The sequence below is a fragment of the Nicrophorus vespilloides genome, unplaced genomic scaffold, assembly GCF_001412225.1.
Source record: "Nicrophorus vespilloides isolate i.1.1-1 unplaced genomic scaffold, Nicve_v1.0, whole genome shotgun sequence".
NCBI lineage: Eukaryota > Metazoa > Arthropoda > Insecta > Coleoptera > Silphidae > Nicrophorus > Nicrophorus vespilloides.
Window position 1 is genome coordinate 1,554,827 of NW_017100112.1, and position 15,331 is coordinate 1,570,157.

Sequence of the window (15,331 nt, forward strand, 5' to 3'; positions counted from 1 at the left end):
TATTTCAAGATGAACTATGGCAGAAGCTTGTTAAAAGGGAATCAAGAAAAAATAATAATAAAATTATACATAAGTAGAATTAGAAAAACTTGTAACAAAGAAAATGATGATAAACTAAAAAAATAGAATTCAACTTGGAAAGACAAAACAAAGGGATCTTATTCTGTTATTATTAAAATGTATTAAACTCTGGAGCAACAGGAAAAAACACGAATTATTATAGGTATATCCGAATACTACGACAAACTGATAGTAGAGGGTTTTTACTTTGATTATATGCAATACCCAATAATAACAAGTAGTCCACTAGAATGGACACCACTGCCATACATTTTAAATGAGACATTTAATCATTTAACAGCTGAATACAAAAACAAAACAAAAATTAGTATGGAGGAAAACTCAGAGTTGAAACTGACTTACCACCATAGTGTCAACATTGTGGAGTGAAAAATTATACTGTCTCTACATGCACTGGATACTAATTAACAAAGGAACTCTCAAAAGTAAGCTTTAAAATTCAAAATACACGAACGGAACAAGTGTGAATAAACATATAGAGTGAATACACATATTATTGACACCTACAAAGAAGAAGTCAACAACTCAGAGAATACGAACCAAGTTGAGCTTCTTAAACAAAATGAGAAAATCAACAAGAAGAATGACAATATATATCATGAAATAAAATATAAATAATTTTAATTACATAATTATATGTTTAAACATGATAATTTATAATTACATAATAATAATAGAAACATGCAATATTAAAATTACCGAAACAAAAATAAAATCTTTTGATATTAAATTCAATTTTGATTGTCATAGTTCTTAAATTTTCTTAAATAAATTACAAAACATCAATATTTATTATATACAATATATTAACGATAAAAAAATAAAAATGTCATACATAATAAAACAAAAAACTCCACTGCTGCAAAGGGTTATTGATCATAGATTTTGTTGTCCCAAATTACTTATATTTCAGTAATATAATCATATAATCTTTAGTCAATAGATCAAATTGTTTCAATACAAATTTGTAAATAAAATTATGTGTCCTTGTGTCTGAATTTCAGTTAAATACAAAAATTACATTATTATCAAGTACTACAATTAATTTATATAATACATAGATAGTATTTAAGTAGTTATATACTCAGCTTAATAAATATTTTCTATATAGAACATTCATTTTCTTCTTCTTCTTCTTTCAATAATGAGCTTCCTTAACATTCATTTTAAATTTGAATCAAACTTGAGTAACTTCTTTTCACATCTAACTTCATGTGATTTCTTCGTGCTAAACCGAACGTATCCGATTTACTGCCGCTTCAAATATCATCACACAAACATAACCTGCAAAAATTTCTATCTTGGCAAGATGTTTTATCATGTAAGTTTACTAAACAATAAATTAAATATTTTATAATTATTCTTTTATTAAAATCTAGATCTCACTAGAACACGAAATTCTTTTGCATCCCCAATATTTTGGGCCGCAATTGCTGGAACAAGTAAAGACCAAACTGTTCACTGAAGTCGAAGGAACTTGCACTGGAAAGTGAGTTTGTAGATGCTACTTCTCAAATTCTTATTAAATTGTACCATTTTAGATATGGATTTGTAATTGCTGTAACAACAATTGATAATATTGGAGCAGGAGTCATATTACCAGGACAGGGATTTGTTGTATACCCTGTGAAATACAAAGCAATTGTATTTAGGCCGTTCAAGGGAGAAGTCCTGGATGCAGTGGTGCGACAAGTCAATAAAGTTGGCATCTTCGCTGAAATTGGACCACTTTCTTGTTTCATTTCTCACCATGTAAATATTAAATGTTTTTATTTTTCAATCAATTATTTATATATTTCTTATAGTCCATACCCGCTGAGATGGAATACTGCCCTAGCATAGCACCACAATGCTACAAAACAAAAGAGGAAGATATGGTGATATCAGCCGATGCTGAAATTCGTTTAAAGATTGTTGGTACAAGGGTGGATGCAACAGGAATTGTAAGTTCTAACATTTAACAGTTCCTGTATCATTAATAATTTTGTATATTTCAGTTTGCAATTGGCACTCTTATGGATGATTACCTAGGTTTAATTAGTAATTAAGTATTATTATTTTTTTATTAGTAAATATTATTTCTAAGACATAAGAGAAAAATGATATAAGTATTTATGTAAAACGATATTTTGTGAAATACAATGTATATCTGTACACTTTTCTTTTGCTGAAGTAAAAAGTTAATTTTCATATTCTTAAATTATTATTTTATTTTACTTATAAGTTCTATATACAGATGAAAGTATAATAAGAATTTCTACCAATTTAGTATACTATTTATTATAATAAGTATTATAATGTTACATCTTAACACCACAGCTTAAAGTTGATAGATTAAAAAGAAAGTTCTTAATATATACAATTGTATAATAAAAATTGACCAAACATTGATACATAAAAAGAAGAGAAAAAAAAGTACAATTTATAAATAAATTTTAACATACAATAAAAAAATATATATTAATAGGCTGGCCAAAAGGCTTACAATTGTATAAATGATTAGAAATTGCTTAGAATTTGTTAAGTATGCAACCAGTATATCCAGCTATAAACAAATGTATTCAAATTGAACTATATCAAAAAGAATATAGTTGTTTTAAAAGTTTAATCCAATTGTTCCAATTATAGTATTATCAAATTGTTTTTTTTTATATAACTTTAAGTAACAATTGTATTAAGTTTATATCAAATCTTATACTCCATTGGTAAATAGTATAAGGATTTGAAATCAATTACAATTGTAACTGTTAATAGTAATGTTGCCTATCTTCATTACGTGCTGCAACAGATATGACCAATAAAAACGTTTGGATTGTGACATCTTGGCGGGGATTGGTAGGAATTAAAATCAATCTGGCTGAAAATTGACAGATGACCGTTGCAGTGAAATTCCGTGTTGATGTCAGTTGATGTTTAGTGGTTGTGTTTTAAGTTTTGGAGAATAATAAATTATTTATTTGTTTGTTGAATGAACATTATCTGAGCTGCAGAGAACTACACGGTTTGTATTCCTATTTGAATTATCGAATTGTACTAGATCGTATCCACCCTGACCCACAATGTTCCAATCAGACATTTTGGAAATTGTTTTTTTCCCCTTTCAATTCAAATTTTGTTTTTTCCTCGTCGTTTCTTAAGAGAAATCGCGAATCGATTGGAAAACACTCATCTCCGGGTCTACATCTGGCCGTAATCTAGATTGTATGCATTAATGTCAATGTTCCATTTATGGTTGATGATTCATAATCTTGTTTTTTTTTTGTACAACACCTTAGCTGTAGCAAAATTATTACCTTGGTGCATATTTAATATGTGAGATTGACCACATGGTGATCTAATTGCGTTATAAACTAGGGTTGAATTTGATTATAAATTTATTTAGGTTATGAGAATAGTGCATCTAAACAAAATAAGATAAAAATAGTTTGAATCTTGCACTGAACAGAAATTTCTTTCACCTTTTTTTCTCCAGCAAATCTATTTTAGTTGAATAGCTGCATTTAGATTCTCTCAAGGTTCTTAATGAGTTTTGGCATTTCAATCCCCTTTAACCTTTGTTCAATTAATTAGTTTTTGTAAGATTCAAAGTGAAGTAATTTCTTATTTTAAGCAGTAAGAGATGGAGGATGATGAATTTAAGAAATTACCGATTGAGGAGAGGTGTGTGCACAAGTTATGGAAAGCCAGGGTGAATGGATATGAAGAAGTAACAAAGCTATTCAGACAAATTGATGATGAGAAGTCACCAGAATTTGCAAAATATTTAGGTAAAATTCATAATAAACAAACTAATTTATATGTTTATTTTCTAAAAATATTTTTTATTCATTCTTAGGCTTAGTGAAAAAGTTTGTAACTGACAGCAATGCAATGGGTCAGGAAAAGGGCCTGGAGGCAACTCTGGCCTTTGTGGAGAATTATGTACATGCTGGGAAGACAGTAGGAGAGGTGATGTCTGGCATTGTTGCAAAGTGCATTGCAGCACCAAAAACCAAAACTCGGGAACTTGCACTGCAAGTAACCTTAATGTACATTGAGATTGAGAAGCAAGATAATGTGGTGGAAGAACTTATCAAGGGAATGGAACTGAAGAATCCTAAAATTGTGGCAGCCTGTTTGAATGCAGCCACCACAGGGTTAAGGGAGTTTGGTTCCAAGGTGATAGGAGTTAAGCCATTGGTGAAGAAAATACCTGTACTCTTTGCTGACAGGGATAAAAATGTCAGAGATGAAGCCAGATTTATGGTTGTGGAGATGTACAGGTGGATTGGAGGCGCTTTTAGATCTCAATTAACAAATCTACAGCCAGTGCAAGTGGCAGAATTAGAGGCTGAATTTAGTAAGGTGGAAGGCCAAAAAGCTGTTCCAACCAGATATATCAAATCTCAACAAGAAAAACAAGCTAAATTGGCTGTACAAGCACAGGAATGCGATGGTAACTATTATATTTATAGAATTCAAACAGTTTAATATTTACAAATCATCCATAGACGTTGCTGAGGATGTAGAAGATGAAGAGGACCAGGTTGTGATTGATCCTTATGAGATAGCGGATCCAGTAGATATATTGTCTAAACTTCCCAAAGACTTTTATGATAAATTGGAAGCTAAGAAATGGCAGGAGAGAAAAGAGGCTTTAGAGGCGTTAGATAACTTATTAAAGGCACCGAAACTGGAAAGTGGAGATTACGGTGATATGATTAGGGCCGTTAAGAAGGTATTAAATTTACGTTCAAAACTGAAGACATATAACTTTAATAATACTTTTTTTAGATCATACAAAAAGATAGCAATGTTATTGTTGTGGCGCTGGCTGCCAGATGCATGGCTAACATTGCCAGCGGATTAAAGAAGCGCTTCCAATCATATGCTTCCGCCTGTATCCCCGCTTTACTAGAGAAGTTCAAGGAAAAGAAACAAAATGTTGTTACTTCCGTGCGTGATGCTGCAGATGCAGTATATTTATCGGTAAATATTTCGGTTTCATTCATAATTATAGTATCAGTCTTTCTAATGCATTTATATGTTGACACTTTTAGACGACTCTTGAAAACGTGTTAGAAGATGTAATTGAGGCTCTAACGAATAAAAATCCATCCGTGAAATCAGAAACGGCTCTGTTCTTGGCAAGATCTTTATCTAAAACTCTTCCTGCCGTTCTGAACAAAAAGTTATTGAAGGCAATTACTACGGCGTTAATTAAGTTAATTAACGAGCCAGGTAAATTTATGATTGATTAAGGAGGACGTATTTTATAGTTTTATTGGATTGCATTATAATTTGTAGATCCTGGTGTCAGAGATTCATCGGCAGAAGCATTAGGTACTCTGATGAAGTTGGTTGGTGAAAAAGCAGTCGGACCGTTTTTGATCGAGCTCGAAAAGGATGCACTTAAGATGTCGAAAATTAAGGAGTGCGCTGAGAAAGCTGTAATTGTAGTTAAGGTACCTGGTGCTAAAAAAGAACGACCAGTGACAGCACCACCAAAAGCTGCACCGAAAGCAGAACCACCAAAAGCATCTTCGGCGCCTGCCAAATCCAAGCGGCCTGCTACTGGTAAGCATTATTTTATTACATAACATCAATGCTTTGTATTAACGTATATATGAAATAACTTATTTGATTATTAAACATCAGCTGCTAAAAAGAAACCCTCTGGAGAAATTTCATCTGGTACTGCAACAATCGTAAAGTCGAAGGGTGGAAAGGCCAGCAACAGAGCTCCTTCAAAACCAGTAGAACGAGAAATGTCTGATGAAGAAGTAGCAGAAATCGTAGCTGACATTTTAAGTGCAGAAATAACATCGGGCTTAACAGATGCTAATTGGAAGAACAGACTGAACGCCGTCGAACAATTCTTGAGCCAAATACAAACACTTGAATCTTCAAACATGCCAACGCAAGCATTGGTTAAAACGATCAGTAAGAAACCTGGCCTTAAAGATACCAATTTCCAAGTGTTGAAGTTACGTTTGGATGTTGTTAAATATCTCGCCGAAAATGGAAACTTCTCAATGTAAGTTTACTTCTCACTTGGCTGTAACAGAAGTATAACTTTTTTTCATTTCTTAAGCACAACGGCTGGTTTTTGTACCAACGAAATCACCGAAAAATTGGGAGATGCTAAGAATGGAACGTCAGCCGGAGATGCTCTTACAGCTATTGCTGAAGCAACGAGTTTATCGCATGTTTCAAGTTTAGTCATGGATTTTGCATTTACTCAAAAAAGTCCCAAAGTTCTTCAAGAGGCTATTGGTTGGATGGGAAACGCAATCAAGGAGTTTGGATTTACGTGAGTTTCTATTCACAATTTAAGATAATTTAAAACATAATTTTGTTATTTCAGTAATTTGAATGCCAAATATTTAATTGAAAATGCTAAAAAGGCGCTCGCTTCTAATAATGCAAGCGTGCGTTCTTCGGCAATTACGTTCTTTGGTGTTCTCTATTTATACATGGGTCCAAATTTGCACATGTTCTTGGAGAACGAAAAGCCTGCTCTTCGTGAGCAAATAAACCAAGAATTCGATAAACACGAAAATGAAAAACCCCCGGCGCCGACAAGAGGCATTGTAAAATCAGCTAGTTCGAACTCGTTGGACGCCGAAGAAGATGAGGAAGCTGGAGGCGATGCTCCTGTTGTTAATTTGCAAGATTTATTGCCCCGTGTTGATATCAGTTCGCAAATTTCTGAGGCTTTGATCAATGAAATGGCCGACAAGAATTGGAAGGTGCGAAACGAAGCTCTCGTTAAAGTCTCGAACATATTAACTGAAGCAAAACTAATAAAACCGAATATTGGCGATCTTCCGCAAGCGCTCGCTTTGAGATTGGTCGACAGTAACAGCAAAATTGCCCAAATAGCATTGACCATTTGCGAAAACATTGCAACATCGATGGGGCCCCCTTGTAAACAACACATAAGAACATTGTTTCCAGGATTTTTGCAAGGCTTAGGAGATGGAAAAGCTTGGATTAGATCCTCTTCCGTTAATTGTATGAACGCATTTGGTGATCAGTGCGGCTACAAAGACTTCTTCGAAGGTGAAATGGTGGGCGATGCTCTAAAAGGCGGTTCGCCGACCTTACGTTGCGAGTTGTGGGCATGGCTCGCAGAAAAGCTACCGAAAAGTATGTATTTTGCATTCAATTAACTTATTTTCATTGTAAACCAATTTCAGTCAAATCTGTACCCAAGGAAGAGATGGTCATTTGCATTCCATATTTATTTTCAAATATGGAGGATAGAAATGCAGACGTCAGGAAGAACGCAAATGAAGCTGTTTTAGGTATAATGATCCATGTAGGTTACGAGTCAATGGCAAAGCAACTGGAGAAATTAAAACCTGGTTCAAAAACGGTCATTATGGCAGCGTTGGAGAAGGCCAGACCGAATTTACCAGCTAAACCAGTGGCTAAAAAGAAGGAAGTTATATCTGAAGAAAAAGCAGTACGTGGAACTCGTCCAGTCTCGACTAATAAGAATGCCGTAAAACCTAGGGTAAATTATATTTTGTGCAAAAATACAATTGTTATTATAATTAAATGGAATTTAAATACAGGCATCTACTATACAAAAGGCTCCGGCTCGTAAGAAGGAAGAGGATGTTGACATGTCTCCACTATTAGCTGTTAACAATTTTAAGCATCAACGAACAATCGATGAGGCTAAATTGAAAGTACTGAAATGGAATTTCACTACACCCAGAGAAGAGTTTGTAGATTTACTTAAAGATCAGATGACTACAGCAAATGTGAACAAAACTCTCCTCACTAATATGTTCCACTCAGACTTCAAATTCCACATCAAAGCCATTGAATCGTTGGTTGAGGATCTCCACGAGAATAGCCAGGCGCTTATATCTAACTTGGATCTGATTCTCAAATGGCTCACGCTGCGGTTTTTCGACACGAACCCTTCAGTTTTGCTGAAAGGTTTGGAGTACTTGCACACCGTGTTTAACATGCTCATTGAAAATCAATATCAGCTACTGGATAATGAAGCCAGCTCGTTTATTCCGTACCTTATATTGAAGATTGGTGATCCTAAAGATGCGGTAAGAAATGGTGTGAAATCTCTAATATTGAAACAGATTGGCGTCGTGTATTCGATGAGCAAAATCTTTTCCTATCTGATGGACGGTGTAAAGTCGAAGAATGCCAGACAGCGAGCGGAATGTCTGGACACGATGGCAGCTATTATTCCAGATTACGGAATAAGCGTATGCCTTCCGTCGCCTGCAGCTTGTCTCAAGGAAATTGCAAAACAAATTTCCGATAGGGATAATTCTGTGAGAAACGCCGCTCTCAATTTCGCCGTCCAAGCTTATTACATTGTCGGCGATAAAGTTTACAAAATGGTTGGAAATGTAAGTGATTACACAATTATATCCAATTTTATACTAATATATTAAATCTTTTGATTGACTAGATCTCAGACAAAGATATGTCATTGCTCGAGGAAAGGATCAAAAGAGCCAGCAAAAAACCGCCTCCAGTTAAAGCTAAACTTGACACTACTCACCCAATCAGCATTACTAATATGTCACCAGTGAAAGAACATAACTCTCCAGCTAAAAGCAATAGCAGCAACGCAGAACAAGATATGGGCAATGGAGAAGAAGATATTGAAGAAGAGGATGAAGAAGAATTGCCTGGAATTAAGTGCGTACATGAATTATATTTCAACTTACATATTTATGAACCATTTTTGTTTAGTTTACCAACGCAAGTGGTCCAACCTGAACCCGTAGAACTTCCAGGACCTTATCGTTTAGATCCGGACCACATTAAGGAATTGGATTCATTGTCTTATAAATTACCGGAGCTTAAATTACAGAAATTCGACCTGGGCTTCCTTAACGAACCAATTAAGATGCCCACTATCGAAGACGCTAGAGCAAAGTAAGTCTAATTGACTAAATTTTAAACAACATGTAATATTTTCTATGTTTTATAGAGTAATGCCTTTGTCTCCTCCCAAACCAATTTTACCATCAGATACTTTCATCTCGAGTACATCAAAAACCGGCGATGAATTACTTTTAGAAAAAGCCATATCACAAGTAACTGCTGCTGACTATACTATTGTTAACAAGGTATAATTCAATAAGTTTTAAAAACAATATTATATTAATTGGTTGAAATATACATTTCAGTCTCTCGAGCAAATTCAAGAAATTTTACAATCGTCTAAGAGCACGATTATGCTCGAATATGAGGATAAATTTATGAATGCCATTGTTGTACAATTAAAGAGGCTAGCTGCATTAGATCCGCGCGCTCATCCGCACGTGTTGAAGATGTATAGATGCATTTTAACCGTAATCGATTCCGTAAGTATACATAATTTTTATAATTCTTATTATTAAAATATTTTTCTTTTAGTTTTATGTTAACAAATCTTTGGGGCTTAAAGTTAACATACCGGTATTCAAAGAAGTATTGAATCAATTTATCATTGTGTTGGTTGATGGTAAGTTGGAGGAATGTCCTAATGGAGATGCCTATATAAGAGTTGTCAATTTGAATTGTGTCAAGATTATTGAGAGATCTGATCATACAACAGTCCTTTGGTATGTCTATTATTAAATCATTGTTACATAATAATATAATTGTTCGATTTGCAGTGGTCTTGTTCAACTTTTATATGGATGCATTAAGAACAGTAGTTCCCCGAGATTGACTGAATTAGTAATGAAATGCTTGTGGAGAGTTATCAAGTTGCTACCGAACTGGGCCGCGGAAATAGACTATGACAGTGTTCTATTAGAGGTGCATTTATTCCTCAAAGACTTTCCAACAGCTTGGTGGAAGACCAAGGCCGTGGACACTCCATTGCGTACAGTGAAAACTGTTATTCACTCGATGGCAAAGATTAAAGGTGCCAGCATTATGATCCATCTGACTAAAGTACCGAATACTAATGACTCCGAAATGGAAACGTACATGCTGAAACTACTTAAATCGTTGAAAATCGAAGAAGTAAAAGCTGTACCATTAAAGACTGATTCCGGTCGGAGGTCGTTATCGCGCTCCACCCACACCCAATTAACCGAAATTTTCCAGAAAATCGGAAGCAAAGAAGAGACTACCGAAGGGTTAGTCCAGCTGTACGATTTCCAGCAGCAAAATCCAGAAGCGGACATAGAACCATTCTTAAAAAAATCCAGCCAATTTTTCCAAGAGTACATTCAGAAAAACTTGAAGGAGATCGAGACTTCTCGCAAACGCATGACGGATTCTAAGATCAAACCAAGTAAGTGTTAAGTTATAATCCGCTTCAGCAAGACGAAACTTACGTATAATTATGTAAAGGTGTGAAGATTAACAATGACCAGCAGAGCGAAGGATCAGAGCAGGATGCTGATTATTACCGTGGGAGGCTAAGTTATTGGATGAAAGTCTGGGACGAAAAACTGGGATAAGTCGATTTATTTTAAACTTTTAATGATGTATACTTATGTTATTTTCATTAATTATTTAGGAAATAATTCAGGGTAAATATAAAGAGACCCCCTTATAAAATTTGTTCCATTTTTGTCTGTCTGTCTGTACATATAATGGCTGAAAAATGAAAAGAAAACACAAAAAAAAACAAGATATTTTTCTTTATGTTACGTTTGGAAACTGTTGTTACTTTCTTGTGATACACTCTGATTTTATTATCAATTTCTTAAATATTATTACTTAACTGGTTTTTTAAGTTGAAAATTACTCGCTATGTAAGCTAATTATTTATTTTAGTGTAGTTCTTGTAAGTTTAGAAATGTTATATAACCAATTTTTTTTTAGTAATTAAGAGAGTATATTTTTTACTGTTTTATTTGTAGTAAACACTGTTACTGACAACAAGAATACTTAATATTTGAAATATATAATCTGTATCCATTGAATCAAAGATAAAAAAAAGCAAAATAGGATCTTCTGTTTTGATGTATTAATTTCCTTACTTTCCATAACATACAAAAATGAATAATTGTATTTTTTAAAGATAAAACTAAATATTTATTGATTTATTACATATAACTTTTCAACTAATTATACATCCATAATCAATTTATAAATATTTCAACACAATATTTGTAATGTTCAGAAAATATGTTTATGAATTATAATAAGTTAATTTTAGTATAGTCCTTACAAATGGAATAAAATGATTTATCTTTAGAACAATTAAGACAAAACTCCCTGATTGAAGCTAAGTTTAGTAAAACGTTTATGCTAGAATCTTAAAGTTTAAACTTGTTTATTGGCAAGGAACCATTGCATGGCATACAGAAAACTTGGTGGACTCAAAATATGTTCTTTCTTCATAAATTCTCTAATTTCTGGAACAGACATCTCAATCACATCAATGATCTCATCTTCAACTCCACCACCCTTATTCTCCTTCATCTCATCTGTGACTTCACAGTAATACAAGGTTTGTTCACTTCCAGTGGTTCCTACACCAGACCTGTAACTAGAAACCCTCTCTGTAAAAAAAAATCAATATATCAGCAACTAAAAACGAATAACGTTCTGTGAGAAATTACCTAATTGGTTGTGATGAACCTTATAACCACATTCCTCCAATATTTCTTCAGACGCAATTTCCGCTAAACTGAGCTTCTTATCAACGATACCAGCGCAAAGCTCGAGGGTGAAACCCAAATGGGCTGGGTACTTTTTAACATCGATGTTATCTGTACGTTCACTTGCAGGTATACTCATAACATAAACTGGTGGCCTGAACTGCTTCACGAACACCAATTTGCTGTTACTCACGTTGTATATGATGATGGCAACACTATCGTGGACTTCCAGGAAGTCCCATGTTCTCTGAGTACCATTTTGTTCGAAGGATAATGTTAATGGTTTAACGTATTTTGATTCTTTCAAAGCGGTTAACGACGCTTTCGTGAGGTTCTCCATGTTTAATAGTATTCTTGACAACCTTCCTATTGACATTATATCACATGTTATATATATAATGTATACGTGGTCACGTGATTTTAAGATAAGGCAATGGTAAACATGATATGGCAAGATAAACTTACTATCAATTTCCTAAAATACCGTTTCTTAATAAATGTAATAAATTAAGTAAAAAAACTACGATCAAATAATCAATTAAAGCCATCTACTAATTTGAAGATTTTACAAAAATCAACAGAATTTGTTATATGTATTAAAGATTACTTTAAATTAATAGTTATTAAAAAAAAAAACTATTCATAATTACCTATATATGATATTTCTTGAAAATGTTCATGAAATTATCAATGTTCTAAGTAATTTTTTTTTTGAGGTATCAATAAACTTTCAAATCTCATTATAACCGTAAAGATTTACCTCTCTTGTTAAAACTGCTAATACAACACCTTTTTGAAATGTGTTATTTTTTAATTAGAATAAATTAAAATTATATATATTTTGGTCTAAAGAGCTTACCAAAAGATTACACTTTCTACCTTGTATAAATATTTCATTAAAACTTTATATACTTAATTGAATCTAATCACAAATGAAAATTTATATTATCTGAATATATAAAACGCATTACGATTATGGTTAGAATGCGAAATCATTTGTTAAACAATTACATTGATATAAATAATCAATTAGTGAATAACTCCATGCAACTCGATAAGCGACACCTACGTGCAGATAAACGTACTACGATAGTGAGGTATAAGTTGCATAGATAAGAAGCGGGTCATTCAGTAGTTGTTTACAAAAATGGCTGGCGGTGTTGATGTTGAGAAGACTCCGGTAAGTATTTTTGTTTGTATTTCGTGAAGGCTTTTTCATACACATAGAATATTATGTTATGGTAATTGTTGTTTATTTGTCGCTCGAAGTACAATAAACAGAAACATTCGGGCTTAAGAAATTCTGCATAGAATCCTTACTTTAATCAGGGCGTTGGCATCGTTGCACACAGTGTTCTAGTTTTATTTGTTTATATATGGTAAACGGCATTTGTTACAGTAATTTGTAATACATATTGTTAATGAATAGTTTAGTGGTTCACATTGCATTAAAACATTTACCTGTGCAGTGTTAAGTTTTGTGCCAATTTTTACTCATCAGTCTTCTTTCTTTCTAGATGGAGGAACAGTTAAGGCAGTTGAAATTATCAGGCCATGTTGGCTTTGATAGCCTACCTGATCAATTAGTTTCGAAGAGTGTCCAGAATGGATTCGTATTCAATATTATGTGTATTGGTAAGTACTGTTTTTGTAACTGATAATTTGGTGACTCATATTCAATAGTTTTATATATTTTCTTGATTAATGATGTAAATAATAGAATATTGATAGACATTATTCCTTGCTATATCTTAACATTAGTATATTTTACTTCATTTGTAGCATTTACTATGTTACATAGAGAGCTGTGCAAAAATAAAAATTAAATACTTTAAAGATATTGGGCCTAAACAAACATTATCCAAAAATATATTTGTTTAGGTCAAATTTTAGTCTAATATTAATTGTTGACTTAGTATATTGAGTTTAAAGCATTTGAATAATATTTTTATGGTTTAATAATTTGTAGCTGTATTTCCAAATTTGGAAAGAAATATTTTATAATGAGTGTTCATGATATTTATTTTTTAAATAATAGGAGAAACTGGTCTTGGAAAATCCACACTCATGGATTCTCTATTCAACACAAACTTCGAGTCTTCACCAAGTCCACATTCCCTGCCTTCTGTGAAATTGAAAGCTCACACCTATGAATTGCAAGAAAGCAGCGTTAGGTTGAAGTTAACGATTGTTGATACTGTTGGATACGGTGATCAGATTAACAAAGAAGATAGTTTCAAGAGCGTGGTAGACTATATCGACTCTCAGTTTGAGAATTTCCTCCAGGAAGAGTTGAAGATCAAGCGCTCTCTGTCTTCGCATAATGACAACAGGATCCACGCCTGCCTTTACTTCATTTGTCCCACAGGTCACGGTCTGAAGTCCATCGATCTGGTATGCATGAAGAAGTTGGACCAAAAAGTGAACATCGTTCCCATAATCGCCAAAGCAGATACAATCTCAAAGACCGAGCTGCAGAAGTTCAAATCTAAGATTGTAGCTGAACTGGAGAATAACGGTGTGCATATTTATGAGTTCCCGGTGGACGATGAAACCGTGTCGGAGGTGAACTCGACGATGAACAGCCACACACCTTTCGCTGTCGTTGGAAGCACGGACTTTATGAGGGTCGGCAATAAAATGGTGAGAGCCAGGCAATATCCGTGGGGCACGGTGCAAGTGGAGAACGAAGCGCATTGCGATTTCGTGAAATTGCGAGAGATGTTGATCAGAACGAATATGGAGGATATGCGGGAGAAGACGCACTGCCGTCATTATGAGCTGTACAGGAAGAAGAGGTTGGAGCAGATGGGCTTCAGCGATGTCGATGCTGATAACAAACCGATAAGTTTCCAGCAAACTTTCGAAACGAAACGTTCTAACCATTTGCAGGAGTTGCAACAAAAGGAAGACGAGATGAGACAGATGTTTGTAGTTCGTGTGAAGGAAAAGGAAGCGGAATTGAAGGAAGCAGAGAAAGATGTATGTTACACGAACTAGATTTAATTTATTTATTTATTTACATATTATTTTCAGTTACACGCCAAGTTCGATAAGCTGAAGAAAGACCACACGGAGGAGAAGAAGAAAATCGATGAGAATCGTAAGAAGCTTGAGGACGAAATTATTGAATATAACAGGCGCAAAACCCAATACACGCAAATGGGAAATAGTCACCATACTTTGACTTTAGGTAAAAAGAAAAAGTAATCTAGCGACTTAGATTTATATATATATATAAAATAAAATAAGAATCGTATTTAAGCACTTATTTTATACAACAAATTTTTATTTCTAATTTAACCACTTGGAAGGCATTGGTAAGTACTTGCATTTCGCTTAAAGTGTAGCATAACTGTGCTGAATGTAGTTTAGGTGCACTTGGTATGTTTCCTCTTTTTTTCTCTGTTTATCCTTGATAGAGAAACACGAATCTCTAATTTGCCTCTGTCGCAAAATAGCTGTATTATATAAATGATCTATCCAATAATTTTCTATCGAGGATGATCCGCAAGCGTCTCGATTAAGCACACTTTGTCTTCCTAGTTTATAACAAAGAATAATGTATTATTATTATCCATTGTATTTCAATATATTTTAAATTTTATAAATAAATATTTATTTGCGTTTGTGTGGTATGCTCTAAACCCTGGTCTCCCCTGGACGTGTTAACT

General features: G+C 33.7%; 4 protein-coding genes across 7 annotated transcripts; 3 read left to right on the top strand and 1 right to left on the bottom strand.

Annotated features, from left to right (window-relative positions):
* Positions 1-1,328: 1,328 nt before the first annotated feature.
* On the top strand, positions 1,329-2,227 carry LOC108568589 (DNA-directed RNA polymerase II subunit RPB7). Its single transcript, XM_017929770.1, has 5 exons — positions 1,329-1,402; positions 1,461-1,570; positions 1,623-1,833; positions 1,887-2,024; positions 2,079-2,227. Exons 1-5 carry the CDS (start codon positions 1,391-1,393, stop codon positions 2,127-2,129), a joined length of 522 nt encoding a protein of 173 aa, XP_017785259.1. The 5' UTR covers positions 1,329-1,390; the 3' UTR covers positions 2,130-2,227.
* A 697-nt stretch (positions 2,228-2,924) lies between these two features.
* Positions 2,925-10,829, top strand: LOC108568614 (cytoskeleton-associated protein 5). 2 transcript variants are annotated; one of them, XM_017929812.1, is made up of 19 exons: positions 2,925-3,082; positions 3,692-3,848; positions 3,917-4,516; positions 4,572-4,798; positions 4,855-5,049; positions 5,121-5,301; positions 5,368-5,637; positions 5,719-6,097; positions 6,155-6,373; positions 6,428-7,212; positions 7,263-7,582; positions 7,644-8,450; positions 8,513-8,745; positions 8,800-8,985; positions 9,041-9,179; positions 9,240-9,416; positions 9,469-9,656; positions 9,711-10,339; positions 10,399-10,829. In XM_017929812.1, exons 2-19 carry the CDS (start codon positions 3,701-3,703, stop codon positions 10,506-10,508), a joined length of 5,793 nt encoding a protein of 1,930 aa, XP_017785301.1. In that variant the 5' UTR covers positions 2,925-3,082; positions 3,692-3,700; the 3' UTR covers positions 10,509-10,829. The 2 variants fall into 2 exon arrangements, with proteins under 2 accessions (XP_017785301.1, XP_017785300.1); XM_017929811.1 differs by having other exon boundaries at positions 3,695-3,848.
* Positions 10,830-11,312: 483 nt separating this feature from the next.
* LOC108568573 (uridine diphosphate glucose pyrophosphatase-like) lies at positions 11,313-12,532 on the bottom strand. Of its 2 annotated transcripts, XM_017929749.1 has the most exons (3): positions 12,517-12,532; positions 11,619-12,023; positions 11,313-11,558 (listed from the first exon to the last, which is right to left on the bottom strand). In XM_017929749.1, exons 2-3 carry the CDS (start codon positions 11,995-11,997, stop codon positions 11,320-11,322), a joined length of 618 nt encoding a protein of 205 aa, XP_017785238.1. In that variant the 5' UTR covers positions 11,998-12,023; positions 12,517-12,532; the 3' UTR covers positions 11,313-11,319. The 2 variants fall into 2 exon arrangements, with proteins under 2 accessions (XP_017785238.1, XP_017785237.1); XM_017929748.1 differs by lacking the exon at positions 12,517-12,532 and having other exon boundaries at positions 11,619-12,083.
* A 228-nt stretch (positions 12,533-12,760) lies between these two features.
* Positions 12,761-15,236, top strand: LOC108568615 (septin-2). Of its 2 annotated transcripts, XM_017929813.1 has the most exons (5): positions 12,761-12,837; positions 13,175-13,292; positions 13,696-14,639; positions 14,694-14,850; positions 14,972-15,233. In XM_017929813.1, exons 1-5 carry the CDS (start codon positions 12,805-12,807, stop codon positions 14,998-15,000), a joined length of 1,281 nt encoding a protein of 426 aa, XP_017785302.1. In that variant the 5' UTR covers positions 12,761-12,804; the 3' UTR covers positions 15,001-15,233. The 2 variants fall into 2 exon arrangements, with proteins under 2 accessions (XP_017785302.1, XP_017785303.1); XM_017929814.1 differs by having other exon boundaries at positions 14,694-15,236.
* Positions 15,237-15,331: the final 95 nt, after the last annotated feature.